The following is a 27,409-nucleotide window of genomic DNA, read 5'->3' as shown; positions in this document are numbered from 1 at the left end:
CTTGCACGAGGCTGATCTGGGTTCAATCCCTGTTACCCCATTTGGCCCCCCAAGTGCCTCCAGGAATAACCCCTGAGCATCGCTGGGTGTGTGTGATCCAAAAAGCAGGGGAAAAAAAAAAGAAACCACTCCTGGTGGTGCTTGGGGCACCATATGGGATGCTCAGGATTGAACCTGGGCCAGCTGTGTGCTAGGCAAGTGTGCCACCCACTGCACTTAACCCCATCAACTTTATTTTTGACGGGTTGGTGCCTATGGGGACCATGTAGTGCTGGGGATTGGCCCTGGACCTTGCTCCTTCCAATGCGGGCCCTCTGAACTGAGCCTGGCCCCAGTTTATTCCTGGAAAACGTTTGCTTGCAGTAGAGGCCTTTCAACAAGGCATGTCTTGTGTAAGATTCTTTGGCTGTCAGCAGAGGGCGCCATCTGCTCAGTGAGGGGTAAGGGAAAAGGCTCAACGCTCACCCAGCAAAGGCACCCACAATGAGGCGAAGCCACGTTTATTCCACGTGGGTGTATCTTGTGGGTGGCACCCTTTGGTGGTGGCCGTTGTCGTGGTGCTAATTTCTACGTCCCCACTCTCCTGGACTGGAGAAGCAGGCAGGGCTCCGGACGGGCAGAGACCCTCTCAATCCACAGCCTCCGCTCCAGAGGGCAGTGCTGCCTGCCCAGGGCCTGCTAACAGGCTGAGTGTAGAACTCTGCCCAAGGCACCTTCTCCCCAGTCTGGGTCTTGCCAGCGTGCGGCCACACAGGTGCAATGCTGAGCTATTAGAGCCCCCAATACTGGCCAGAGATCAACAGCCAGCATGGGGCTGCCGAAGAACAATGGGGAACAAAGGACTACGTCTGACTTGCGGCTTTTTTTCCATGGTGCCACACCTGGATGTTCTCAGGGCTTACACCCAGCTCAGTGCCTGGGGGACCATCTGGTGCCAGATGGAACCCGGACCTCCTGCATGCCTGGTGCTCTCCAGCCCCCCAGGCCCCCACTCTGTCTTAGTATCGGGAACGTTCTAGGTTTCTAATGAGACAGCAAAGAAGGTGTTAGTGTGGGCAAGTTCACCACCTGTCTGGTCAGCTGCCTCAACTTGGACTTGGCCGTGACCATGGAAATTTGCCGTGATGTAGTATTTACGTTTCCCTGCCTCTGAGTTGACTATGGAGTTAAATAGAGTAAAAGAAATGGGTAATTTTTTTACTCCATGCAGAAATTCGAGGTAGACATCAACATGTCCTTACTCTTTTTCTCTTTTGGGTCACACCCAGTGATGTTCAGGGATTTCTCCTGTCTCTGCACTCAGGGATCACTCCTGGCAGTGCTTGGGGGACCGTATGGGATGCTGGGGATCGAACCTGGGTCGGCCATGTACAAGGCAAACACTCTTCTGGCTGTACTTTCTCTCTGGCCTCTCTTCCATCTTTGGCGGCAATAAGGATTAAGCGTATGTACAGCAGAACATGACATTTTATCAAAATAATTCTCTTTTAAAAATTTTATTATAGCAGACTTCCCCCTCCTAAATGAAAACAGGTATTTCCATGGAACAAACTTTACAAAGGTCTATTTACATGTAACTTTTCCAAAGTATCTATTGCACAAAGCAAGTATGTGAATTATTTTATCAAAGAACAAAAATCTGCAATGTAATGACCACAAAAATTCTTGAAATCTTTAACAATCTAATTTATTTAACACAAAATGTTTATTTGGTCTTTTAAATGACAGGCACCCTTAGGGAATGTATTTTACGTATTATTTTAGATTTCTAGCCTTTAGCCACACATTTATAGCACCAAACTCCATAAAATTTCAGGTAGAAATATTGGAAAAAACAAATATGAACATCAAATTTTATAAAATGGGCAATTAAAAAGTTTTTAAAATAACAGTTATAAAATACAAACAAAATTACTTGATAAATTTAATTAGATTACAAAATGTTTTAGAAAATGCTTGGTTTAAAAAAAAAAACTTTCAATTATCAAATTTTAGAAATGTTCAAAACTACCAAAAAGAGGTGCCAGATTTTTAAAGATCAAAGTAAACAAGTTTTCTCCCATAATTCTTAAGACAATTTTTTAAACAATATTTATTCTTCCAATTCATAAGCAAAAATATTTCCATTTCCTGGAATATCTTTGTTTCTTTCAATGTGACTTGCAGTTTTCAATATGTAAAAAGTTCATCTCCTGTTCGTTCCAAGGCACTTGATGACTTGGAACTCAGACAATTTTCTGTAGTCAGGTGACTGACTATAGCTCAGATCTGGCGTGGTACAAACAAAATACTCAACTCCTTCATCCTCTGATCAACAGTTGAGTGAAAACGCTATCACCCCCTAGTGGTCTGAGGACCACCCACTGCTGTTTTACAAAGTGAGGCCTCGGTCTCCACATAGGTCACTGCAAGGAAGCTCTGAGGACAGGCCTCGCCGGCATATGTAAAGTGGGCCCCTGCCCTGCACATGGCCGGCCCAGGTTCATTCCCCGCATCCCCTACGGTTCCCCGAGCCCTACCAGGAGTAAGCCCCGAGCACTGCTGGTGATGGCCAAAAAAAAGAAAAAGAAAAATGAAAAGTGGGAAGTGGGGGGTAGTTATACTGCTTATGCTAACTTGAAAAATCAGCCTTTCCTGCCAGGCAGTGCAGAGATGATTCCCGGACCCTTTGAAACACTGGATACTGATGTAAAATACCAGCACACCCTCTGACACTTAGAGGAAGCCTGTGCCTGCTGGGTAGGGCTGTAATAAACCACCCTAAGAAACTGCCTGTTGCTGAACTATTCTGGCAGACAAGTTTCCAATTTCAAAAAGGGCTACAAAAATCCTTCCTGTAAGTGAGCAGGGTTGCACCCCTGGTCCGACACGGTTCTCTTTAGCACTGAGCCAGAGGACAGCTTTGGATAAGAGAAACTCCACAGGGGCTGGAGCGATAGCACAGTGGGTAGGGCATTTGCCTTGCACACGGCTGACCTGGGTTCAGTTCCCAGTATCCCATATGGTCCCCTGAGCACCGCTAGGAATAATTCCTGAGTGCAGAGCCAGGAGTAACCCCTGTGCATCGCTGGGTGTAACCCAAAAAAGCACAAAACAAAACAAAACAAACAGTATAGATTTTTTTTAAAAGTCTGAGCAAAGGGTACAGGTCACAGGACTTAACCTTTCGGAAGTCATTTTCCTGTTGCACTGGGATGAGGGCGGGTTTCGTCCCCCAGCGGCCATATGTGGTGGCCTCGCTCGCCCGCTCCCCAGACTAAATTCCACCAGGATTCCAGGGGCTGCACGAGAGTGTTCCTTTCTTTTCTCCCAAATGACTGAGCACTGCGGCCTGCCTTTGTGGGGGGGAAGAAAACAGCTTTCCCGCCCACACAGGGCTCTTCTGACACCCCATTAGAGGTGAAGGATGTGAGAGAGGGGTCTCTCAGTGCATTACAAGCTCAGATCCTGGCTACAGCCGCTGGCACAATGCAAACAGGTGCTGAAGGCCTCCGCAGTGGGGCGGTGACTTAGAAGACCTGTGGCCAGTTCTTGTGTTCTAGATCATGGCGCTGTGTCCACGCTGTGTGTGGGCCAAGTCTGCTATGGGCAAAGTCCCTTTTTACTTTGAGGGTGGCAATGCTCAGGGATCACTCCCTGGCAGTGCTAAAGGGTGGCACTATCTGTGGTGCCTGGGATCGAACCAGGGCTGGCTGTGTACAGGGCAAGTGCCCTGACCCCTGTATCATCTCTCTGGACCCCCAACGTCCCTTTTTCATTTTAAAAAAGATTGGTCCTCAATTAAACTCTCTACATTCATGACTTTTGAAGCTTCTTACAAAGGAGTGTGTGTGTGTGTGTGTGTGTGTGTGTGTGTGTGTGTGTGTGTGTGTTCACATCCAGCAGTGCTCAGGGGACCATCTGGGGTGCTGGGGATTGAACCAGGATTGGACATGTACAAGTACAAGGCAAGCGTCCTACCCCTGTTCTATCTCTCCAGCCCGCACAGCTGTATATTTAACCTGACTCATAAGCCTACTCAATGAAGCTAAAATAAAATTGTAGCTGAAAGTAGAAATAAAGCTTTACAAAATCATCATCTCCTATCTTTATAACCTGAAACTGGCAACAACTTAAATGAGGAATAAATGCAGTTAAAAACAGCTTTCCAGTCTTTCCCCTTCTGGCCAGGGAGGGCCTACTGGTGGTCACCTTCCACTCGTCTCTTGCGAACTGTGAGAAAAAGAAAAGAAAAAAAAAAAGAGGTGAGCAACACGAGTTTACATGGAGTCTTACAGCTGTACAGAGATGAAATGTCCATTTCTAGTCCATGTGGCTATTAAAACCAAAGCGGGAGTGAAGGTGCTTGCCTTTGCGCCTAGTTCAATCCCTTGCACCATGGTCAATATCCCTCTACTCCCCACCCCGGAAACCCAACCCACAGCCAGAGCACATGCGCTGCAGGTAGGAAGCAGCCTGGGTCCCATTTCCTGCATTCTAATTCCTGGATTCCATCGCCGGCACCACATGGTCTGAGCACCACCAGGAGCGATTACCCACCATCTTCCCCCAGGTCCTCCCCTCCTCCACCAAAGACCACTCACATCTTCCATCATTGTCATCTACACGGCTAGAGCTGCGGGGATTCAAAATAAAACTGTCCACACCTCACCCATACTTAGAAATCTAAACTAAATGGCTGGCAATCATCTTAAAGTCACTGTATCTGTCTCCAACGAAGAAGAAAATTTTATCTTCGTGTACTAGGATTAATAAAGTACCGAGTTAAGTTCTGAGAGGACACTCAGGCAGCTGGGCTTAGCGGGCACTGAGAGCAAACTACTGCCTGCTCCTCTGATTAGACACAGCAACGCATTCCTTAGTCTGCCGGAGAACATTCCAGAAGTCGGCCTGTCATTTTTAAAGTACGTGATTTTTAGTTATTCTCTGAAGTTTCTTTGCCTCATCTCCTACCCATCACTTTGGAATTTGGAGAAAACAGACATCAAGCAAGGGAGGTCCCTGGGGCTGGAGCTGTAGTATAGCAAGTAGGGCATTTGCCTGCACGCGGCTGAATAGGGTTCAATCCTTGGCGTCCCTTATAGTCCCTCGAGCCAGCCAGGAGTAAGCCCTGAATACTACCAGTGTGGCTCAAACTCCCAGCTCCCTCCAAAAAAAAAAGTAGCACTGTAGCACTGTCGTCCCGTTGTTCGTCCATTTACTCCAGCAGGCGCTAGTAACGTCTTCATTGTGAGACTTGTTCTTTAAAACGAAAAGGAGATCCCTGCCCTCATCTTACGGCGAGGGTGCACCCGACACCAGAAATCTGCTGCAAAAGGAGCCCAAGAACTAGTTGGGCTGATAGAGGAGAGGCAGGGACACAGAGGACCCCCAGCCTGCCCATGGACTGGTGGCCGGAACCGCTGGGCTGTGCCCACTGGCCCCGCAGCACTGCTGAGGGCCAGCCAGGCTCAGGGGCACTGTGGCGGCTCCCCCGAGAGAGGAAGAGCACCAGGCTTTGGGCCCGGCAGCAAGGAAGAGTGTGTCTTGGTCCCAGCACTCCTTTGTGCTTTATGGGGAGTTAACCTCACTGAGATCCGACTTGTCTTCAGGTAGTGACATGTGTCTCCCCTGGTGCCAGAACAAAGTGGTCCCTATACCAACTTCGTGGGCCAGGAAAGCCACGGAGCTTTCAGTTAATAGGAACAAAAGGGCAATGTGCGTATTCTTTTTGGTTTTGGGCCACATCTGATGATGCTCAGGGATTAGGGATTACTCCGGGGTCTGCACTCAGGAATTACTCCTGGCGGTGCTCAGGAGGCCATAGGGGATGCTGGGGATGGAACCCGGGTCGGTCACCTGCAAGGTAAGCACTTTACCTGCTGTACTATCGCTCCAGCCCCAAAGTGCATACTCTTAAATCCCCCTTTTTCTGTTACACGACTGGCATATTTATGTTGTATTTTCTGGTGTTATGTCAGACTGACTCTTCAGGCTCGTGATTTTAATTAACAAGGGAACAAAAAGCCAACAGAAGACCAGGGACCGGCTGGGCTGCTCCCAAGCTGTGCAGGCATCAAATGTGAAAATGAAGCCCAGGAGGTGGCAAGATCAAGTTCCCATAAGCACTTCTATGCTCCCCTAATGATGCCTTTACCTGCAATCATGCTAAGGGACATATCTAAGGGGAAATAAACATATTATGAATGTGCAGTGCATGTATGTAATCTTCGAGAACCATCTGAAAGACAAACCAGAGTCCTATTTATTTATTTATTTATTTATTTATTTATTTATTTATTTATTTATTTATGTATGTATGTATGTATTTACTTTTTTGCTTTTTGGGTCACACCCGGTGACTCTCGGGGGTTACTCCTGGCTCTGCACTCAGGAATCACTCCTGGCAGTGCTCGGGGGACCATATGGGATGCTGGGAATCAAACCCAGGTCGGCCGCATGCAAGGCAAATGCCCTATCCGCTGTGCTATTGCTCTAGCCCCAGAGCCCTCTTTTGAAGAGTAGGTTTTCAAGAAAATCATAGCATTTTCGAATCATAGCAGGGTTTGAAAGTTACAGGATCTCTAAGACAGTGAGCAAACAAAAAGTATCAAAGTGGATTATATGGTTAGTTGATGAAACTCAAGAGTTCAAACGAACATGCAGTGTACCACAGAACCTCCAAACTGTAGGAGCTCCAACAGCTCTCAGCTGGAGAGGCGGCAAGAAGGTTGAATTATTTCAAGGCACAGTTGAGACTAAGAAAACGAGGGAGAGAGAGGAAGAGAGAGGGAGAGAAGGAGAGAGGGAGAGAAGGAGAGAGGGAGAGAAGGGGTGAGGGGGAGAGGGGGAGAGAGAGACATGATCAAAATCAGAACACCAGAGAGCTGACGTTGCCCCGTGTGCAAAGTGGGGAAGAATAATGACAAGCCGAGAGATGCAGGTTTCGTTCCCGGTGTCTTTCTCGTGACTTCTACTGGATCCCATTGTGGCCTGGACCACAGGCGGGGGTGAAACGGTGGCATGAAGGTACCCTCAGATTCTGATTTGGGTTCCCCCACCTCCACCTCAGTCCTGAGTAACCTCTCTTCTCGCATGGTACAAAGAATAGGCTATTTTAAGCATCCTGAAGCATCTCCTGTATATGAAACCCAAAGAGACCCACGCTCTTCACCAACGAACTTTTGAGCCCTCCTTGTCAGCTTGGTTCACGCCCCCAACGCCCCACCACTTCAGATGACATCATTCTCTTATTTCTGGGGGCCTCGGACAGCACTATACTCTGGACCTGGCACCCTGCTGGCTCGGAGATAAGCTCTCCTCCTCTGCCTTACTCCCTACTTTGCACTTTCTCTCACTGTTCCCACCGCAGGGGCCTTAATCTCATTTTGTGCCCAAGTTCCAGAAGCACAGAGATGAACTGGGAGCAGTTTTTTTAATCATGAATTTCTCGATGTTGGCCTACAGTTTCATTTTTTGTTCTTATCTCGTACCGCGGTGGCTCACAATGGGGTGCTGTGGCTTTCTTTCCCACGGCTCCTCCCCTCACCTTCCTTCCACCTTGCCAGAAATCTCCTGTATTCTACCACCAAGCACTTTTTCTTAAGAAATCTGCCCCCGGGGGCTGGAGTAATAGCACAGCGGGTAGGGCGTTTGCCTTGCACGCAGTCAACTTGGGTTCGATTCCCAGCATCCCATATGGTCCCCCAAGCACCGCCAGGAGTAATTCCTGAGTGCAGAGCCAGGAGTAACCCCTGAGCATCGCCTGGTATGACCAAAAAGAAAAAAAAGAAAGAAATCTGCCCAAAGAGCTCACCATGCTGCTGAGATCAAAAATTGGTGAGTAGGACCCAGGAAATCTTAGAAGAAAATCAGACAATATTTCTGGCTTACGTTTATATCTGTTTTCAATTCAAAAAAATTATGCTTGGGTTCAAATTCTACCACTTTCTGTGCTCATCTTATAACAGGCATGATTTTTAAGGGAATTGTAAACTGAACGACTAGAGACAGGATCTCAGGCTCTTTGAACATAGTTGGTAACAATAAATTTAACGTATTAAAAAAGAAACCTTTTTAGAGCCAATAATCTCTATTCTTAAAGCTTTTCAGTTATTCCTGAGGTTTAATCAGTCCTGAACAATTCTTCTCTAAAATGCACAGACTTCAAAAATAGAAGTAGGGAACCAATATAAAACAAGGAGCAAACTACATCTGCAATCAAGAATGCTACAAAATACATCAATTTTCTGTTTTACAAAAGCAAGGAGTGGGGCGAGAGCTGCATTACAGCAGGCAGAGCACTTGCCTTGCATGCGCAGACCCAGGTTTGATCCCAGCACCCCAAATGGTCCCCTGAACATCATCAAGTGTGTGCTGCCACGGCCCCCCCCCTCCCAATTTTTTTTTTTAAAGCAAGAAGTTTGGAGCCAGAGAGGGAGTATAGGGGTTAAAGTGCTCACACTGCATGTGGCCAATCCTGGTCTATCCCCAGCACCATACAGCCTCACCAGGTGAGAGTGACGCAATTTTAATTGACTTAAATTTGTCTTAGGAAAAAAAAATTTCCAATGGTGAAGACCAAACATGAGTCCATCTTTTTTTTTTTTTCTTTTTGGGTCATACCCGGCAGTACACAGGGGTTACTCCTGGCTCTGCACTTAGGAATTACCCCTGGCGCTGCTCAGGGGGCCATATGGGATGCTGGGAATCGAACCCGGGTCGGCCGCGTGCAAGGCAAACGCCCTACCCGCTGTACTATCACTCCAGCCCCCATGAGTCCATCTTTGATAACAAGTTGAAACAAAATGATAATAAGAATTATATTCTCAGTCCAACAGGGGCTTAGCTGTCCTCTGGAGAACAAATACTTCCATACCACCGGGCATAAAGTGGGCGAACATGATCGTTTTTCTGCATCTTATAATCAATCAATCAATCACTGTCATCCCGTTGCTCATCGATTTGTTTGAGCGGGCACCAGTAACATCTCTCATTGAGAGACTTATTGTTACTGTTTTTGGCATATCTAATATGCACGGGTAGCTTGCCAGGGTCTGCCGCGCAGGCGCGATACTCTCGATAGCTTGCCGGGCTCTCCGAGAGGGGCGGAGGAATCAAACACGGGTCGGCCGTGTGAAAGGCGAAAACCCAACCGCTGTGCTATCGCTCCAGCACCATCTTATAATATACAACTGAATTTCTATCCAGGCTGATGTGACAGAGACTGCTTTAAAAACTTTCCTATGGGGCTGGAGAGAGGTTACCAGGATGAGCTAGGAGCAGCCCCAGCATTGCTCACTCCCCAACTAAACAAAACACCTTTCCTGGGATGTTGAAATATTTCACTACTCCTACGGGTGACTTGTCATTGACAACAAAAATCTTGGTTCGAAGAAGCACTTAAATGCTGGCTGCTGAAAACCAGTCCCTCAGGTGGGAACTCTGACAGCAGCTAATTTTACCCACAGAGCTGATAATCACAGCCCCTGTTACACTGAACTCCAATTCAGTCCCACAGGACTACATAGACATTAGTGTCAGAGGAATCGAGTGGTCACTGGGGTAAATGCAGACTGCTCATGAGGCTGGTCCCTGAGTAATGACCCTGGGAACACTTCCATGCTCCCCTCCCCCTAAAAGTAGCCTGGAAACAAAAATTCACTTTAGAAAAGAATTCCTTCGGATCACGAAGGCTCTAATTCCGAGATCGGACTTGGGACCTCGCGCGTCTTACCTAGGTCATTGTTCTTCGTTATGGCATTAGCTGCCCTGGTCCGGGGCCCCTGCTGTGTGAACTGATAGCCAAACTTAAGGATGTTTGTATTCTCCTCAAGCATCTTGGCAATTTCCAATTCTGCAGCTGTCCCCAACTGTTGTCTCTACGTAAATCAATGTAAAGAGTAATATTAGTGAACAAGACCAAGATACCAAGGCACCTGCTGGTTTCTGGTCGACAATATTTCAATTCTGACAACACATGTAAGGAAAATACAGGTGGAGGCCGGAGAGGGTGTGCAGGGGCGGGGAGGTGCTGCCCTTCAGGTGGCTGACCCTGGTTTGGGCCCGTGAGCATTACTAGGTGTGTCCAAAGGGCCCCCAGAGCCCAGGACCTCCTCAGGCTCTTTCACAGAACTGCCTGACCCGGCTGACTGAGAATCACTGGGAGAGGCCTGCACACCGCTGGGGAAGTCAAAAATAAATGGGGGATTACGGAACTCTAAGAAGCTGGGCTACACACACTGACCTGGTTGTCAATCTTGAGCTCTGACAGGGTTTCATTATCTCTTAAAGCATCGATTAATGCTAGGACGCCAGTTGCTGTAATAAAGTTGGACTCCAAATTTAAGCTCTTCAAAGTTTTGTTCACTCTGAGCATGTCTGCGAAAGCCTAGAAATAAGGAAAACATGTGAGCACACTTATTGTGCACATCACCCGTCACCAGGAACACGCTCATCAACATTTCTGTTTTCTCTCTTTTGCAGGAGCACTGGTGGGAGCACTCCAAGGAGTGTTCAAGAGCCCAGGGACCTGCCAGCGGGGCTGGCAGCATACATGACAAGGTGCAGGGCTCGAGCAGAACGGAAGAAATAGGTAAACGGGGCCAGGGGGAGAGCCCAGAGCACGGGCTCTGCATTGGGTGTTCCAGAGTCCATCCCAGGACTGCCTTGTGCCCAGAGCAGCACGGGAGTGGGCAAATCCAAGGTCTGAGGCCTGCTCAGAGAGATCTGATGAAGCACCGGAAGATTTTTTCTTTTGGCTTTTTGGGTCACACCCGGCGATGCACAGGGGTTACTCCTGGCTCTGCACTCAGGAATTACTCCTGGCACTGCTCAGGTGACCATATGGGATGCTGGGATTCGAACCTGGGTCGGCCACGAGCAAGGCAAACACGCTACCCGCTGTGCTATGGCTCCTGCGCCAGCATGAAAAGATTTTTTGATTTTTTGCTCTTGGTGACATCAGTTGCTGCTGGATGGTTGTGAGGACAGGGATGAGATCACTTATGTTTTTAGAGAAAGAATTGGCATTTGTCTGGGTAAGGTGGGAAGAGGCAGCTCAGGTACAAGGTTACTGCAGTAATCCACATTACTAAAGAGAAAGCAGTGGCCCGGAGCAAGGTGGTGGTTGTAGAATGGTAAGAAGTGGTCGGACAAGGACTTAATGACCCCATGGTGAAATATAACAACTCTCTTAAGTATTCTTTTACTGAAGTATTTCTTGGTTAGCCATTGACTTCTGATAAGCAATATAAAATAAAATGTTTTGTGCCTGCTTTGGGGATGACTGGGAAATAGGGACAGTGATGGAGGGACGGTCACACTGGTGGTGGGACTGGAGTTCGAACACTGACTGCCAGTTAACAGATGCATCAGGAACAACTCTGCAAACCACGGTGTCTAAATAAAGCGGTGGGGGGAGAGGAATGAAAAAAGAATGAAAAGGATGTAGTCAGATTCTAGGAAGATAGAGCTAAGGCAAGTCAGGCGGGGAGAAAGGGAAGCCAGGGATGATTCTGTCTTTTTATGTTTTAGTAAATAAATTTGAATTTACTGAGACAGGAGAGGGGATGCAAGACCAGGTACGGGCTGAAGTCAGGAGTCTGGTCTGGGACTTAGATTTGCGGTGCCCCTAAAGACACTGATATCAAGTTGTCAATCAGTAGCTGGGCACCGAGTAGGGGGTTTATATGGAGACAATGCAATGAAAAGAGAATAAAAGATAGCCTGGAATGAAACCTGATGCTATTCCGAGATTCAGAGACTGGATGGATGAGGAAGAATGAGAAGAATCAAAGGGTCAGCCCACAATCGAGTGAGGTTTACTTCAGGAATGCAACACTGGCCCAATATAGACAAAGCTGACCAATGGAACAAGACATATTGATAAAGGACAAATATCACGAAGATCTCAAAAGGCACTTAAATAGCATTGGACAGAAATCTGAGGGCGAGGATGTGGCTTGGCGGCAGTGCAGATGCTGGGTGTATGTGAACTCTGGTTTGATGCTGGCACTGATGACACAAAAGCTAACATTCCTGAGCACCCAGGAACAGGACTGGCCCCAAGCACAGCTGAGCGTGCACCCTGTCCCTCTCAAATACAACCACATGAGGGTCCAGAGGAGTGGTGCAGCGGCTTGGAGCACTGGCCTTAGAAGCACGTGGTCATGAGTCAAATTTCTCATGCCCCACATGTGCCAACCACAACCATGGCAGCTCCACTACGGCAGTCTGCTGCAAGGTGTGTGTCATCACCACAACGGGTGTGCGCCCCCTATACACACATACACACTACTCCCCAGTCAAAAGGATGAAGTTTAGTGTACGTAAAAGATGCACCAGGGACAGAGTCAGGGAGCGTGACCACAACCAGCATATATGTGAGAACCTCAACTTGTGTGTAAACACTGAAGACTGTTCTTGATTTTTTTGGGTCACACCCGGCGATGCACAGGGATTAACTCCTGGCTCTACACTCAGGAATAACTCTTGGGGATGCTCGTGGGGACCATGTGGGATGCTGGGAATCAAATCTGGGTCGGCCGTGTGCAAGGCAAACGCCCTACCCGCTGTGTTACTGCTCTAGCCCCAAACACTGCAGACTGATGTGTAAAAATATGTGAGCAAACCACAGCAAGGAAGGAAAGGGAGGAAAGAAAGATTGAAAAAATAATAATCCATATGGAGTTCATGCCCACCTCAGTCAGCTTAATCAGTGGTTGTACTGATTAAGTACTCCTACAGTACTTCGACATTAAAAAATTTTTTTAAATAATTCATCAGGAGGATATCATGGGCGGGGGGTGGGACGGACAAAAAAGGGCCATAAGAAAAGCTGCACTGTTCAATACGGAGTCAAACATCAACTGGCAAAGGGAGCGAGCTTGTTTATGAAATTTAAACAGCTGCACGGCCCAGCCTGGCGCCGGGCCCAGCTGGGAGGGTCCCGAGAAGAGCTTTACTTACGGCAGCGACGGGGTCGTTGCTCCGGGTGGCCGCAAGGCTGAACGCTCTCACGTGTGTGTTGGTTTCCAAAGCTTTGGCAAAGTCTTTAAGGGTTGGAATTGGGATATTCTTGAAAGACAAAAATGTTGGTTACGTTTTAGTTTCGATGAAATTCAGCATGTCAAGCAAGCATATTTATACTTCCTCGCTTTGCAATGTCCTCAGAAATCACCCAGACACCCAGGGGCCAGGTCCTGGATGGCAGCGCCCAGCGCCTGCCTGTCCACCTGTCTGATTTCTCTGCTCACAGAATGCTTGCACGCACCACTGACCTAGCCCAAAACGTTACCATGGATTTCTCCAGTGGTTCAGGTTAAAGACGCGCGGGCTGAGTTTTCACCCACAGTAGCGTGATAGGGTGTCGGCCTTGCATGCAGCCAACTTAGGTTCGAGTCCTGGCATCCTATGTGGTTCCCCAAGCTCTGCCAGAGCCAGGAGTGAACCTTGGGCTCCGTGGCTATGGCTCAAAACCCGGAGGGGAAAAAAAAGAAAAAGGTGAAAGAAGCTCTTCTCATAAAATTACTGACAATGTCAGCAGTCAACGCTCAACTCTTCTGAGCGCACAGCTGTCTGTAAGGAGCGTGATTACAAGGCAGACGACAATATTCTTGGCCATTCTCTCTCAGCACCCTGCAGTTTAAAGGAATTGTATTACAGAAATGTGAAAAAGTTCTAGCAAGCCAATCTCTCTCTTCAGTAGCAACATTTCCGTTCTCTCCAGCCTGGTTAGTTTTGGATCACTATTGCTGATTTATAGATAAGTATGTGGTTAAAACAATAAGATTAAAAACGAATTAAGAACATTTTCCCCAAGGCTTTCTTTTCTCTCCTCTACCCAGAAAGGCGTATCCACTAAGCAGGCAGAGATCTTACATATCCTAGATTTTCATAAAGAACCTCCCTCTACCCATCAATTCACATAAATGTAAAATTAAGACTCTGACCCTCATTTCTGGGGTGCTTGCCTTGCATCTGATCATGGAAAGATCTGAGAACCAGTAGGGGTCCCTCCTGAGCACAAAGCCAGAACAGTCCCCTTGAGCACCTCCAGCTGGAATGAAACCCCAAAATAAAAACAAAATGGAAATACAAAAATAAAATGAGAAATTTATAGTGATGCTATTATACAATGGCCCAAACCCAAGAAACTTTGAACTTACTTTCTGCTATTTAGCCTATGCCCTCTTAATTATGTTTTCTTTCTGACTCCCAAGACAAAGTTGAATAAAAAAAAATTTTTAAGTGTGTTTGGGGGGTGGGGGGGGTGGGCAGTGATAGTATAGTGAGTGGGGCACTTGCCTTATACTCAGTCAACCCGGGTCTGATCCCCAGGATCCCATATTGTTCCCTGAGTCCAGAGCCAGGGATAAGCTCCGAGCACCACTGGGTGCAGCCCCAAACCAAGCAACTAAACAGACCTTCCAAGGGATGCTGGGAGGCCGACAGCCCCACTGTGAGTCCTGGTCAGCTGGGCCCAAGGTGCTTCCTGGGCCTCCAGGCCATACCCGGAGACCACGTGGTGCTGGGAATCACGTGAACTGGGCACGTGCTAGACAAGCACCCTGATCAGCGCGACCAGTGCCCTGAATGCCAGGTTTTCCATTCCAGAGAAAACGTGACCACACAAACACTGGTATCTGAAAGTGTATTATAGCTCTAACGTTAATTCCAAATTGGAAGTAACTCCCATTTATCAATGTGTGAATGGACAAACAGGTGGCGGTGGTCACGCAGGGCAAACTACAAAGGAACAAAAAGCTGCCTGTACCAGACAGTGACCCTGCTATGCCCACCTGCCACGACACGCCAGTCAGGTTTGTATACTTGCACTCGAGGACATTTGTGCAAACACAAGGTTGCCTCAAGATGCATTTCTGGGACTGCGGCCCTCTTAAGTGACAAATAACTAGACTAACTATAGCTCTACAACACAAATACTTCAGATGCATTACACTTAGTGGAAAAAGTCAGCCTTGAAAGACAGTATACTCTAAATTCCATTTAAATGACATTCTGGGGAAGGCAAAATGAGGGGACCCATCGATGGTGGTCAGGGGCTAGAGCCGTGGGCAGAGGAGGACAGCAGGGTCAGATATGTTCTGGCATCTGACCATGGGGTGCTCGTATAACTCTGCATTTGTCAAAACTCACAAAACTGTATACTAATTAGGGAGAATTTTACCACAAGAAGCAAGCACCCTACCTGCTGCACTATCTCTATAGTCCCAAGAAACCTAATTAAACACTCTCTCTCCCCCTGCCTTCCTCCCCATCCATAACTGAAGGGGCAGAAGAGATGATAGCTCACCAGGCTGAGTCATCTGAGTGATGCTTTGCATGTGGAAGGCCTGGGTTCAACAATCCCTGCCACCACACAGCCCAGAGCATCACCAGCTGTGGCCAGAAAGTAAGCAGAGCTGGTAAGGTGGTTTACCTTGCACGTGGTTGACCTGAGATTGGACCCTGGTACTGCATATAGATTATATGTATATGTATATATACGTAATTTTTGTTGTTGTTGTTGGGTTTGGGGGTCACACCTGGTGATGCTCAGGGGTTACTCCTGGCTCTGCACTCAGGAAACTCCTGGTGGTGCTATATGGGATGCTAGGAATTATACCCTGGTCGGCCACATGCAAGGCGAGTACCCTACTGGATGTGCTATCACTTCAGGGGGGTTTATATTTTTATATGATACTCTTTTTATTTGTTTTTGGTGATTTGGGGGCAACACTAGCCTGTACTCAGGGCTTACTCCTGGCTTGGCCCTCAGGGGTCACTCCTAGCAGGGCCTGGAAGACAGTAAGTGGTACTGGAGATCAAATCCTAGTCAGCTGCATGCAAGGTAAGTGCCCTGTTTCTCTAGCCACTATATACTTTTTAGAAAGCAAATCAGAAAAGCACCAAAAGATTCTATGTTGGCACACTGCTGAAAGCCAAAACCAATGTAGACAGAAACAGATGAAATCAAAACCACCTAGTCTTCGTCCTAGAGCCAAGTGACTCAGAGATGGCTATTCAATACAACTTTATTATTTGCTTATCAGCATACCAACCTTAATATTATTCAAATTAACTTCGACAAGACGCACGTCATTTTCTTTAATTCTCTTTAAACTCTCTTCAACATTGGTTGGATTTGGTGGTTCATCAAATACTGGCAGAATCTTTTCACCTTTGACCACATCTGTTAACAAAGCCGAAAGAGCAAGCATGTCACAGATTCAAAGTCAGAGGATATGTGACCCAGAAGTCCAACTTCTGTGAACTTACGCACATACACACACGCACATACACACTCAGAAGATCAACTTATGAGGATTTTCCTCAAAGGCAATAGAAATATCTAGACAGCTTAGAATATGTATTTGAAGAAAATATGCTTATTATTTTCATACATATCAAGGAGAAGATGAGAACAACTTTATGTAGTCCTGAAAGACGGGTTCAGAAGGTCTAAATTGCCAAGGGGCAGATTTTGGTTCTGTCTGAGAGAAGTTTTCCTTCCTAACAGCTCCGCTAGAAGATCCCTCTCACAGAAGTTCAAGACGGAAGACCCGGGGCTGGAGAAGCACTTTCTTACTGAATGGAAAAACCAAGTGAATTCTTACTCAGCTGGAAAGTTATACAGCCAAAAAAAGGTTACACAATCAAACTGTTTCTTTTCCCACTCTATAGAATGTGTATTTAAAAAAATTTGGCCCTAAGGGAGAGAGTAGAGTCAGTCGTGGGATGTTGAAGCCACCAGGAAATGTTTATGGGGAACTTGAACCGAACAGATCAGGTTGCCAACATATGAACCCACTGATAATCCTCCACACTCCCTCAAGAGCAATAGCAGAGGTGCTCTGCTTCCTGACAGGATTCAATCACCTCAGGAAGCCTTCTTGACAATAGAAAACTTCATCTGATGAAGCCCTGGAGGTGTAAAATGAAACCGTGAGACTGCAATTAGCCCAGTCCAGAATGGGGGAGATCCTACAGGCCAGGCCAGTTTCTTCCTGACAAACAAAGAGGGGTAGCAGAGCTGAGGAGACACCCGCGGGAACACTGCTTTAGGTTGTTTAATAGCTCACATCTCCCACAAGATTCAGGAGTGGATGGTTCTGTGGTTTTTTTTTCCTGCTCTGATCTTATAATGTGGTTTCTGGGTTAGCACCATGGCAGGATTTCTTGAAGCACACAGAAATGCCAGCGGGCGGCAAGTTGGACTGGCTTTTTCACATTGTTTCCGGAAGGGTTCACTAGTGAGGTGAGCGCTGCTTCTATTGCGTTTGCTGCCACATCAACGAAACAAAACAAAAAGTCATGCTATTCTCTCTTCAGTGGTTTCTTCTGGTAATCCCATCCCAACTGGAATCTTAGCTCTCAGAAACCGGTTTAGTATGCATATACTGAATTGACAGACGGAAACAAAATCCATTTAACAAAGGCTTGCAATTCACAGCGGCAGGTACTCACTTGAAAAATGTTCTTGGTCAACACCATTACTATTGCCCACAATACTACAGAACTGGGTATTCGTGATTAAGTTGTGCATTCCAAGAATGGCTACAAATATAAAGAAAAAAGAAAGTTACCTTCTATCAATGACTTCAACACTTGGAAATTTTTCTACAAGTTGAGATTAAACAAATTTTATAGGGGGAAAAAAAAGAGTGATCAAAAACCACCTAGAGGTTGCCGGAGAGATAGTACTGCAAGTCGGATGTCTGCCATGGATGTAGTGACCCAGGCTCAACCCCCAACACTCCATATGACCCCCCAGGGCACCACCAGGAGTGATTCCTGAACGCAGAGCTGGGAATAAGCTCTGACTGTGACCTGCTGTGGTTCAAAATCCAAAACACAAACAAGAAAAACCACATCTGCCAGTTTATTCTTCTCAGTAACTATTATTCTACCCCAACCCGTTACTTTCTGAATTTATGGTTCCCTAATTCCTGAGTTCAGACATAGCTGGAGCCAGCAAAACCTTCAAGTTAATCTCTGCTAAGCATCATCTGGTGGCTAAGAGAAAAAAATAGAAATAATTTATTTTTAAAAATTGGTTTTTTAATTAAGATATCAAAGTTCTCAATAGTATCAATGTTATCATTTGATACCTGTGGTGCAGCTACATCATGCCCACCACCAGTGTATCCGGAAATGTTAGTTATAATTGTATGCATTTATCTAAAGGATATAAAAACACATTTGAAAAAGCTATCTCTGACTCACAAATGACTCTCAGAACCGAGCAGTTTGAGGCAGAGATGTTTCCAGGCCTTGCGCCAGGCTGACTTCACCGGGGCGCCTCAAGACGGGAGCAGGCGTCCTCTCTCTGCCCTCCCAGGAACCCCGGCAACTCAAACCTCCAGAACCCAATTGTCACCACCCTCACGGCCGATTGTCATGGAGGGTCCTGGGCTCCCAAGCTAGAGAATAAATCCGCTGAAAAACCCAGGAATCCGGGACCAGTGGCTGAAAATGCCAGGTCCCAAGGAGTCAGGACTGGGCCGCCCCTTCTCGTCCCATCTCCCCGCCCTTCCGGAGGCCTGACTGTCACACGCATGAACTGCCTCCGGGTGCCATTTAAGCACATTAACAGCCATGACCCAGAGACTCACAAATGAATCTCTGAACCAAGCAACTCACTGAAGAGATGTCTCTGGACCCCAATTATTTAAATTTTTAAAATTTTATTGAATCACATGAGATAGACCCTTACAGACATTTCATACTATTCATAACAAAGCAATACGAAATAAATTATCTAGCATCTGCCCATAAGGCAGGCTTGAGTGGTGGTGAAAAAATTCAAAATAATAGTGGTGGGAAGGTGTAATGGTGATGGGACTGGTGCTGAAATACTGAATGTAATCAATTACTGTGAACAACCTTATGGAAATAACATTAAAAAATTAAAAAAGCTATCTCCACTAATCTTTGATAATTCTCCAATAATTCTACATTAATAATTCAGTAACAATAATTCTCCAATATCTCCAATAATTCTGCGTATTCCCAGTATGTGGGACCAACCTATGCATCTACTGGTGGAGGCCTGCAGAAAGAGACTGCGATGCATATTCCATTAGGATACTAAAAAAAAAAAAATCATAAAACCATGTCTTTTGCAACAACATGGGTGGAACTTGAAGTGTTTCTACTAAGTAAAATAAGTCAGGAAGGGAAAGACAATTACCGGATGGTTTCACTAATATGAGGAATATAAATACCCAAAGCAAATGAACTGGTAAAACACAAAGAAAATAAGCCGTGAACCATAATGCTTACGGAAGGGAGGGGGAAGAGCTTCGATTCTGACAGGGGCAGCAGAGCCGGGTACCGGGGGCGGACGGAGCTATGGACACACTCCTGACATTCCAGCCCTTAGACCAAGGGTAAAGACATTCGAAAAACAACAAAGAGAAAATATATGGTTCCGGCGTCACAGCACTTTGTCAGGCAAGTGGGCATCTAAGGGAAACAGGTATGTTTTGGCATTCCGCTCCCTGCACCCTCATCGGAAATACCTGCAAGGTCGCACAATTCTGTATCAGAAGCGCTTGTCAAAGCTTCTTCTAATTCTGGATCAAGAGATACTTTTTCTTCTGCAAAAGTCTGCACAGGTTTCTGTTTAGGGACGAAGATCTTTCCTATGAAACAAAGCAGTTTGTTAATTACGCTAGAAATACTAGTAATGAAATACCACATACTCTGCACAAATTATTTAAAATATGGTAATTGAGCTAAAGAGGTAATACAGGAGGGAAGTAAGGCACTGGCCTTGGGTTCAGCTGACCCTGGTTCAATCTCCGACACTGCATATGCTTGCCTGAGCACTGTTGGGATCACTTCTGAGCACAGAGCCAGGAGTACTGCCTGAGCACCACTGGCTGTGGCCTAATCTCCCAACCCCCCATCCTTCACACACACACACACACACACACACACACACACACACACACACACACAAATATGTGTAAATGAAGCTATAGGAAATGTCAAGACTAATACTGATAATAATTCATCTTTGATACAGGTTTCTAAGTTTCCAGGGCAATACTCTGGCTTTACAAGTAGTGGTAAAATCTCACATTCATATATAGGAGGCTCTACAATTAATTAGGTCCAATTCCTGGGTCCTGAAATCTAACTTCTTGTTTTTTGGGGGAGACTCCTAAGGAGGGCTCAGGGGCCCGGGGGTTGCTCCAGGTGGGACAGAGCGGGATGAACAAGTGCCATGGCCCAGGGACGCAGACTTGCTTGAGCCCTGCTGGGCTGGGCCACGCCTGGTGGTCCTCAGAGATCACTGGTACCAGGCTCTGAACTCGCACGCTGTGTGTATCCCTCACCATGGGCCTGTGTCCCTGGCCCCTCACACTTTCAGCAGTAGACTATCTCCCCACATTCCTACCTCTATGGTGGCACACATAAATAAGGATCTTCTTAGTGCCAGATCTTGGTGTTCTGGGAATCACTAGATAATCTCTTGCTACTAGTTCATACAACAGTCGTAAACAATGTAGAGAGCTCAGGAAAAAAAATACCCCTAAACCCAAACAAACTCAAGTGAGTCTGAGACACCAAGTGTCTCCACCCCTCAAAGAAACAAAACAAACAAAAACAAGAGTTACGATTTTTGGTTGCTAAGAATGTTAAAACGGTTCAGTAATGTTTCTGTATGACAAATGGCAGCTAGGGAAATAGAAGCCAAGATAAGAATTTATATAATAGTTACTGAAATAGTTATTGAAAAGCAAAGCCAGGGGCTGGAGCAATAGTATAGCGGGTGGGGCGTTTGCCCTGCACGAGGCTGACCCGGGTTCGATTCCCAGCATCCCATATGGTCCCCTGTGCACCGACAGGAGTAATTCCTGAGTGCAGAGCCAGGAGTAACCCCTGTGCATTGCCGGGTGTGACCCAAAAAAGCCAAAAAATAATGAAAAGCAAAGCCAATAATCCTGTCCTCCTGGTTCCAAAGAACATTTCAAAGCAGCTGTTACAGTACTTAAAATGGTCTATAATGCAGGGAGCACGCCTGTAACCACTGAGAATGAATGCATTTTCCCAAGTTCAATCACCTGCATTTCCAAGTTTTCCTGAGTTCTATCTCATCTGCATTTCCGAGTATCTGTGGCAGTGGTTCTGAATATTGGCTACTCGGGGAACAGGCTGACAGACTTTAAGTAGTTCTAAACGGAGGCTAACATTGGACACCTGGGAAACTACAGATTTTCTGATGTCTAGAGTCCTGTCCCTGGAGATTTCAATTTAATTGGTTTAGTGTGCGCTTTGGGGCCATCTATATTTTTACAAGCTCTCTGAAGACTCTAACGCATACCAGCCAAGGATGAGAACCAACAGACTTCTGCAGTCAGTTACTAAACAAAACTACACAAGTTATCAAATAGCTGCAGGGGTCTTATTCTAGAGCGCAAGGAATCTAAAGCATCATAAACGTCTAAAATGTTTATTTTTTTGTAATCCTCATCAACATTCCACAGAAGCACTATTCATATTTGATTCCCGCCGCCCCCTCCCCCAACACATGCAAACTTTTAATAGTTAAAAATACCAAAAGAATCTCATCAGCAAAAAAAAAAAGGCAAAGAAAAACAAAGTTTTCTAGGGCATATGGAAGCTCTGTTGTGGCTAGGAATTTCCTGCTATTTTATACATCTCTGAAATAACTTACTAACTTTCCTGGCACTCCTGTTTATGATAATTTTCTAAGTCGAGATTTGTGACATAGAGCTTTTAAGTCATAGGTGTTTTATAAAGCTTTTAATAATGCAAAACCCCAATTACCTTGCATTTTGTCATAGTTGATTTAATTTTAAAAATTAAAAAATATCTTGTTATGTATATATACACATATGACCTAATGTTTTTTTTCTTTCTCTTCTTTCTTTTCTTTTTTTGTTTTTTGTTTTTTTGTTTTTGCACCACACTCTGAGATGCTCTGGGATCTCTCCTGGCAGTGCTCGGGGGACCTATGTGGTGCTAGGGATCAAACTTGGGTTGAAAACACGCGAACAAGCATCCCACCCACTGTACTATAGCTCTAGCTCCCTCAAGATGAATTTTTAAGTAAAACTACAATTATTTACATCGCAGGAAAAAAAAAAAAACATGAAAATAAGCAATGTGTAAAGATCAGAAAAAAAACACCCCCAAACCCAAACAAACTCAAGTGAGTCTGAGACACCAAGTGCCTCCACCCCTCAAAGAAACAAAACAAACAAAAATAAGAGTTACGATTTTTGGTTGCTAAGAATGTTAAAACAGTTCAGTAATGTTTCTGCAATGACAAATGGCAACTAAGGAAATAGAAGCCAAGATAAGAACTTATATAATAGTTGCTTAAATGCATGGCATTTATCCAAACCCATGTTTGTGCCAAGAGGAGAGTGGAAAAAAGGGGAGTACCTTGCCAACATCCCCGTTACTGTCACAAAACCCATCAGAAATAACTGTGAACCTTGTTAAACTGAGTACTGGGGTCTTTACTGGTCCACACCCCTTTGCTCAGTATGGAAGATACAGCTAGCACAATGTGTAGGAATTAACCTATGCAGGGCCAGAGACACAGCACAGTGGCAGATGCTTGCCTTGCACGCAGCAAACCCAGGCTTGACCCCCGGCATCCCCTTTGATGCCCTGCGCCCCAGGAATGATTCCTGAGTGAAGAGCCAGGAGTAACCCCTGAGCATCACCCACCTAAGCACCACCCCGGGTAGCCCCAAAGCAATCAAGCAACGTAAGAATTAATCATGGCAGAACTTCAACTAAAAATGAGTGACAAGAAAAGTGGGGCTGGAGGAATACCGCAGTGGCTTAGGGTGTCCACACTGCAAGCTCACGGTCATGGGTTCAAACCCCTGTGCTCAAATAATGAGCAGGAGCACTCACCTGGCAGCTCTGATTTCTGTGGCCCCCGGCCCCAATGCAGGACAGCCAGGCCTGTGTACGCACCTCAGAGAGGAGTGGGGCCCTGGTGAGCACCCCAACAAGGGAAATGTGTGAGCACCAGTCAGGAAGTGGGACCCCCTGGCCAGCAGGCGTGGGAGCACCACAACCATGACATGCTGCCTCCACCAAGACTGTGACTCCCCCTTCCAAAAAGAAAAAAGAATGTGACCCCAATGCATGCACCCAAATGGGTACAAAACAGTGAGAATCATGAGTGTGAAGGGCACCCCCTCGCCTGATGTATGACCTGCTGCCCTGCCCCCACCCCGGCAAGCTGAAAGCATGCGTGTAACCACAGCAGGTGGACGTGAGGCCCCCCCGTCGTCACTGCAGCATCAAGGAGTGGGGGAACTTTTGTTAACAAAACTTAGCAAGAGTACAAGGAATATAAAATATAAGAAAAAAAGAAAAAAGTGAACAACGGACTAAAACAATAAACCATCATAACAGTAACTGAAAGAAAGCAAGACTTGGACCAGAGCCATCGTACAGCGGGGAGGACATTTGCCTTGCATGCAGCTGACCTGGGTTCAATCCCTGGGACCCCAATATGGCCCTCCAAGCACCGCCAGAAGTGATTACTGAGTGCAGAGCCAGGAGGAAACTTTCAGCATTGCTGGGTGTGACCCAAAAAGCCATAAAGAAACAAACAAACAAAAAAAACTATCTTATGTCATACACACAAAAAAGCAAGACTGACTCTATTACGATTGGACAAAGTAGATTTCAGTAATATTAAAAAACTATTATTACCAGGGATAAAGATGCTCGTTTCATTTCATAATGCAATGGTCACTTCATGAAGAGACCACAATAATCCTATTTAAATAATAATAATAATAAATCTTCACAGTCTGCCTCTGGAACCAAAGCCGTAAGGTATGGTATGTAAATCATGCAAGGGAATAGTAGAGGAAAAGGAGTGCCCAGAATGAGTCTGGCGATCCCGTCGAAGTGTCCCTGGAAACAAGGCCTACACATGTGCCATGTGGCTCACCCCTCACCCCTGAGGAGCCATGAGTCAAGCATTCCATACAGACAGCAGGAAAGAGTGACGCTGGCCGCAGCAGAGTGACTAATTAGGACAGCCCAGTGTAACCTCAGCTCCGGTGCCTGGGAAGGGCACTGCCCAGAGTGACCCTTGGAACTGACAGGTCTCAAGGAGAGAAATCAGAGTCAGTCTTCACCTGGAACTTGGCAGACTGGTTAGTTGCTCAAAAGCAGCTGATCAATGTGCTGGCAAGCAGGCGGCTTGCATTCTTCTGGTGTACTCAGGGATTAGTTCCTCAGCAGGTGGAGAAAAGTCGCTTTTTTTTTTTTTAAAGAGAGACTTTGGTGAGTTTTCTGGAAGCTAAGGGTACTGTGACTGACGGGCAGGCCGTGAGAAGTAGCTGTTGAAGGGCAGTCTGTCTGGCTCTGTCCACCTGGGTGGAGCAGCCAGAATTCGTGGGAAGCAAACCCCAGGGCATTCCTTTCTCTGGGAGGGGAAGACGGACAGCGAGGAGCAGCGGAGAGGCAGGAGAGCAGGAGCGCACAGCCGGGGAGAGGCCGTGAGTCAGCGCCGCGGGGCCCCGGGTGTGGCGTGGCTCCAGCCCATGTGGGGCATAAGGAACACTCCGGCCGCCCGTAGGAGCCTTTAGAGATCAGAAACAGGAAGCCGCCAGAGAAGCTACGGCATCTTATTAACGACCAGGACAAACTCTGCCTCCAAGCATCTAATTCATGGCAAAGCGCTTGTGTCTTGGAGGCAGAATCTTCAAGAATGTCAGAAACAGGAGGGGGCGGGCAACTGTGAGGGGCACCGTGGGCACCTACCTTTCCACCACCCTCAGGAAGCAACAGACTGGGCTGCGGCTCCTTCCCCCTTAGTCTATGCCTCAGTCCAAAGAGAAAATGCTTCCACGATGTTAATAGTTAATAGTGTTTTGAAGCGCAGGTGATATATACTAGAATGATGTTGCTTTCATTTTCCTAAACATTCAGTTTCTCTAAGTTTTGATTGTAACTCCAGAGTAAAGACATACTCTTTTTTGTTTGTTTTTTGGGGGGTACCACACCTGGCAGTACTTACTCCTGGCTCTGTGCCCTCAGGAACCGCTCCTGGGAGTGCTCAGGGGTCCATATACTTCGCTGGGAATAAATCCAGGTCAGCTGCGTGCAAGGCAAGTGCCGTACCTGCTGTACTAATCTCTGGACCCTTTCTTCTTTTTTGGTGTGTGTATGGTGGTGGTGGTGTGTGTGTGCGGGGAGGGGTGTGTGTGTGCATTTACAACCAGCTGTATTTAGGGCAGGGACTGTGCTCAGGGACCTCTCCTGGTGGATTTGGGAGACCATATGTGGTGCCAGGGACTGCACCCAGGTCAGCCGCAAGCACCCTACCTGCTGTACTATCTCTCCAGCCCAGGCCCTGTTCTTTAAAATTTTTCTTTTTTTTTTTGCTAAGATACCCGATCCCAGGATACCATCCCTACCATGACAATAATAAATTTTGATGAATTTACTACTCTAGAATACTGTAGATTCTAGAGTAAATAGTGCTTTTTTCTTTTCTCTTTTTGGGTCACACCCAGTGATGCTCAGGGGTTCCTCCTGGCTCTGCACTCAGGAATCACTCCTGCAGTGCTCAGGGACCATACGGGATCCTGGAGTTCAAATTCAGGTCGGCCACGTACAAGGCAAACACACCTTACCCGTGTACTATCACTCCATCCCATAAATAGTGCATTTAAAAATAGTCCTTGGGGGGCTGGAGCGATAGTACATCAGGGTAGGGCGTTTGCCTTGCACACGGCCGACTGGGTTCGATTCCCAGCATCCCATATGGTCCCCCAGGCACCACCAGGAGTAATTCCTGAGTGCATGAGCCAGGAGTAAACCCTGTGCATCGACAGGTGTGACCCCCAAAAAGCAAAAAAAAAGCCCTTGCAAGAGTTTTTGTTAAGCGCACCTTCTGAGATGCCTTGTCCCATTGGAGTGAGTCCAGCGGGCTGTAGTGCATGCCTCACATGCCCGGAGCACAGTTCCCCAAACACTGCTGAGAGTCACCCCTGACCGCTAAGCTAAGAACAGTCTGAGCACTGCTGGGTGTGGCCCCCTCCTCAAAACAAACAAAAAAAACCCTAAAAAACACACCAACAGAAGTAGAACATTTGGTATGAAGGGGAAAAAAAAAAAAGTAGGACATTTGGGGATTAAACAGAGCACAATGAGTAAGCACATGGCTGGCCCGAGTCCAATCTCTGGCACCCCTATGGTCCCCCCACCCCACCAGAGGTGATCCCTGAGCACGGAGCCAGGAATAAACTCGGAGCACTTGCCAGGTGTGGGCCCATGCCACCCCCAACGTCAGTAGTCATCTGACTGATCCTTTGAAGCAGTGAAAAGTGAGAGCTCGTGATGCACCTGGGCGGACTGCCTGGAAGGAGTTCAGAAAGCTGAGTAACAATGACTGGCTCTGAGAGCCAGTACTGCCACTGGGCACTGAACTCTGAGACCAGTCATCGAAGCGTGAAAAATGGCTTAGACTGGTGACACACTCTGATTCTGACGAGTACACCAAAAGATAAACTTCTGTTTCTTAACAAAGATGGATTTGTGAACGATTTTACAAAGAGCTGAGAGAATCCCTACGAGATGACCAACCCGGGTTCGATTCCCGGCATCCCATATGGTCCCTCAAGCACCGCCAGGAGTGATTCCTGAGTGCAGAGCCAGGAGTAACCCGTGAGCATCGCCGGGTGTGACCTCAAAAAAGCAAAATAACAAAAAAGCAACCTCTCCCTGCATCTGTCTGTATCCCATGTGCCCTCATGCTTTCGTTCTTTCCTCAGAGACCCCTGTGTAACAAGTAGCTATAGCAGCGCTTCTCAACCAGACATGAGGGTGGGGGGGCCAGGGGTGGGGGAAGGTCCAGAGAAAGAGCAGATGAGCAAATGAGATGGGGATGAACTGATGGGGAAATCTGAAAAGTCTGGTGCGGACCTTGTGATTCTTAAAAGCTAATCCTCCAACTACTACAGGGGTCCACATGTTAAAAAATGAATCTCCAATCTTCCTTGTAGCCAAGGGACAGTGTCAGCCAAGTGACAGGATTAGCTGTGGCCGAGGCTCTTGAGAAAGGCTTCCTTCCCGAAGAGAATGCACCACACTTGGAAGCACGAAGCCTGCACTAAATACCAAGGATTCTGATGGAAAAACAGGGCCTGGAAGAGCTGACCTTCGGCTCTGTGACTTTCGCCGTCACTCCACAGTCCTGTGACACCCGACGTACGCCATTTAAGGAGCACGATATAGCGTTGTACTGAAAGCCTCCCTACTTCACTTACTTCACGGTAAGAATCTAAGAAGCCTGAGCTCTATTTATTCCTTACCGAGGACACACCAGATCAAACTCTGCGATGGGTGAGACTTGGACGAGAAATACTGCCTAAAAATAGTGATTATGAAGCACTGACAAGTTAAA

The 27,409-nt window shown here is 46.7% G+C and overlaps 1 protein-coding gene across 2 annotated transcripts in view; it reads right to left on the bottom strand.

The window, feature by feature from the left end:
* Positions 1-1,488: 1,488 nt before the first annotated feature.
* The window catches only part of TMOD3 (tropomodulin 3), a 63,326-nt gene continuing 37,405 nt past the window's right edge, over positions 1,489-27,409 (bottom strand). The window contains exons 4-10 of one of the 2 annotated variants that reach the window (XM_004611765.3): positions 19,506-19,628; positions 17,449-17,538; positions 16,044-16,174; positions 12,949-13,056; positions 10,226-10,369; positions 9,716-9,860; positions 1,489-4,212 (exon numbers count right to left, since the gene is read on the bottom strand). In XM_004611765.3, coding sequence (XP_004611822.1) covers positions 4,178-4,212; positions 9,716-9,860; positions 10,226-10,369; positions 12,949-13,056; positions 16,044-16,174; positions 17,449-17,538; positions 19,506-19,628 — 776 coding nt within the window. In that variant the 3' untranslated portion in view covers positions 1,489-4,177. Of the gene's footprint in view, positions 4,213-6,316; positions 6,738-9,715; positions 9,861-10,225; positions 10,370-12,948; positions 13,057-16,043; positions 16,175-17,448; positions 17,539-19,505; positions 19,629-27,409 lie in introns of those variants that run through there. The other variant, XM_055133221.1, reaches the window with a different exon arrangement.

This window comes from Sorex araneus, chromosome 3, assembly GCF_027595985.1.
Source record: "Sorex araneus isolate mSorAra2 chromosome 3, mSorAra2.pri, whole genome shotgun sequence".
In the NCBI taxonomy this organism is placed as follows: Eukaryota; Metazoa; Chordata; class Mammalia; order Eulipotyphla; family Soricidae; genus Sorex; species Sorex araneus.
The sequence above is the reverse complement of the archived record's forward strand: the minus strand, read 5'-3'. Positions and strand labels throughout refer to the sequence as shown.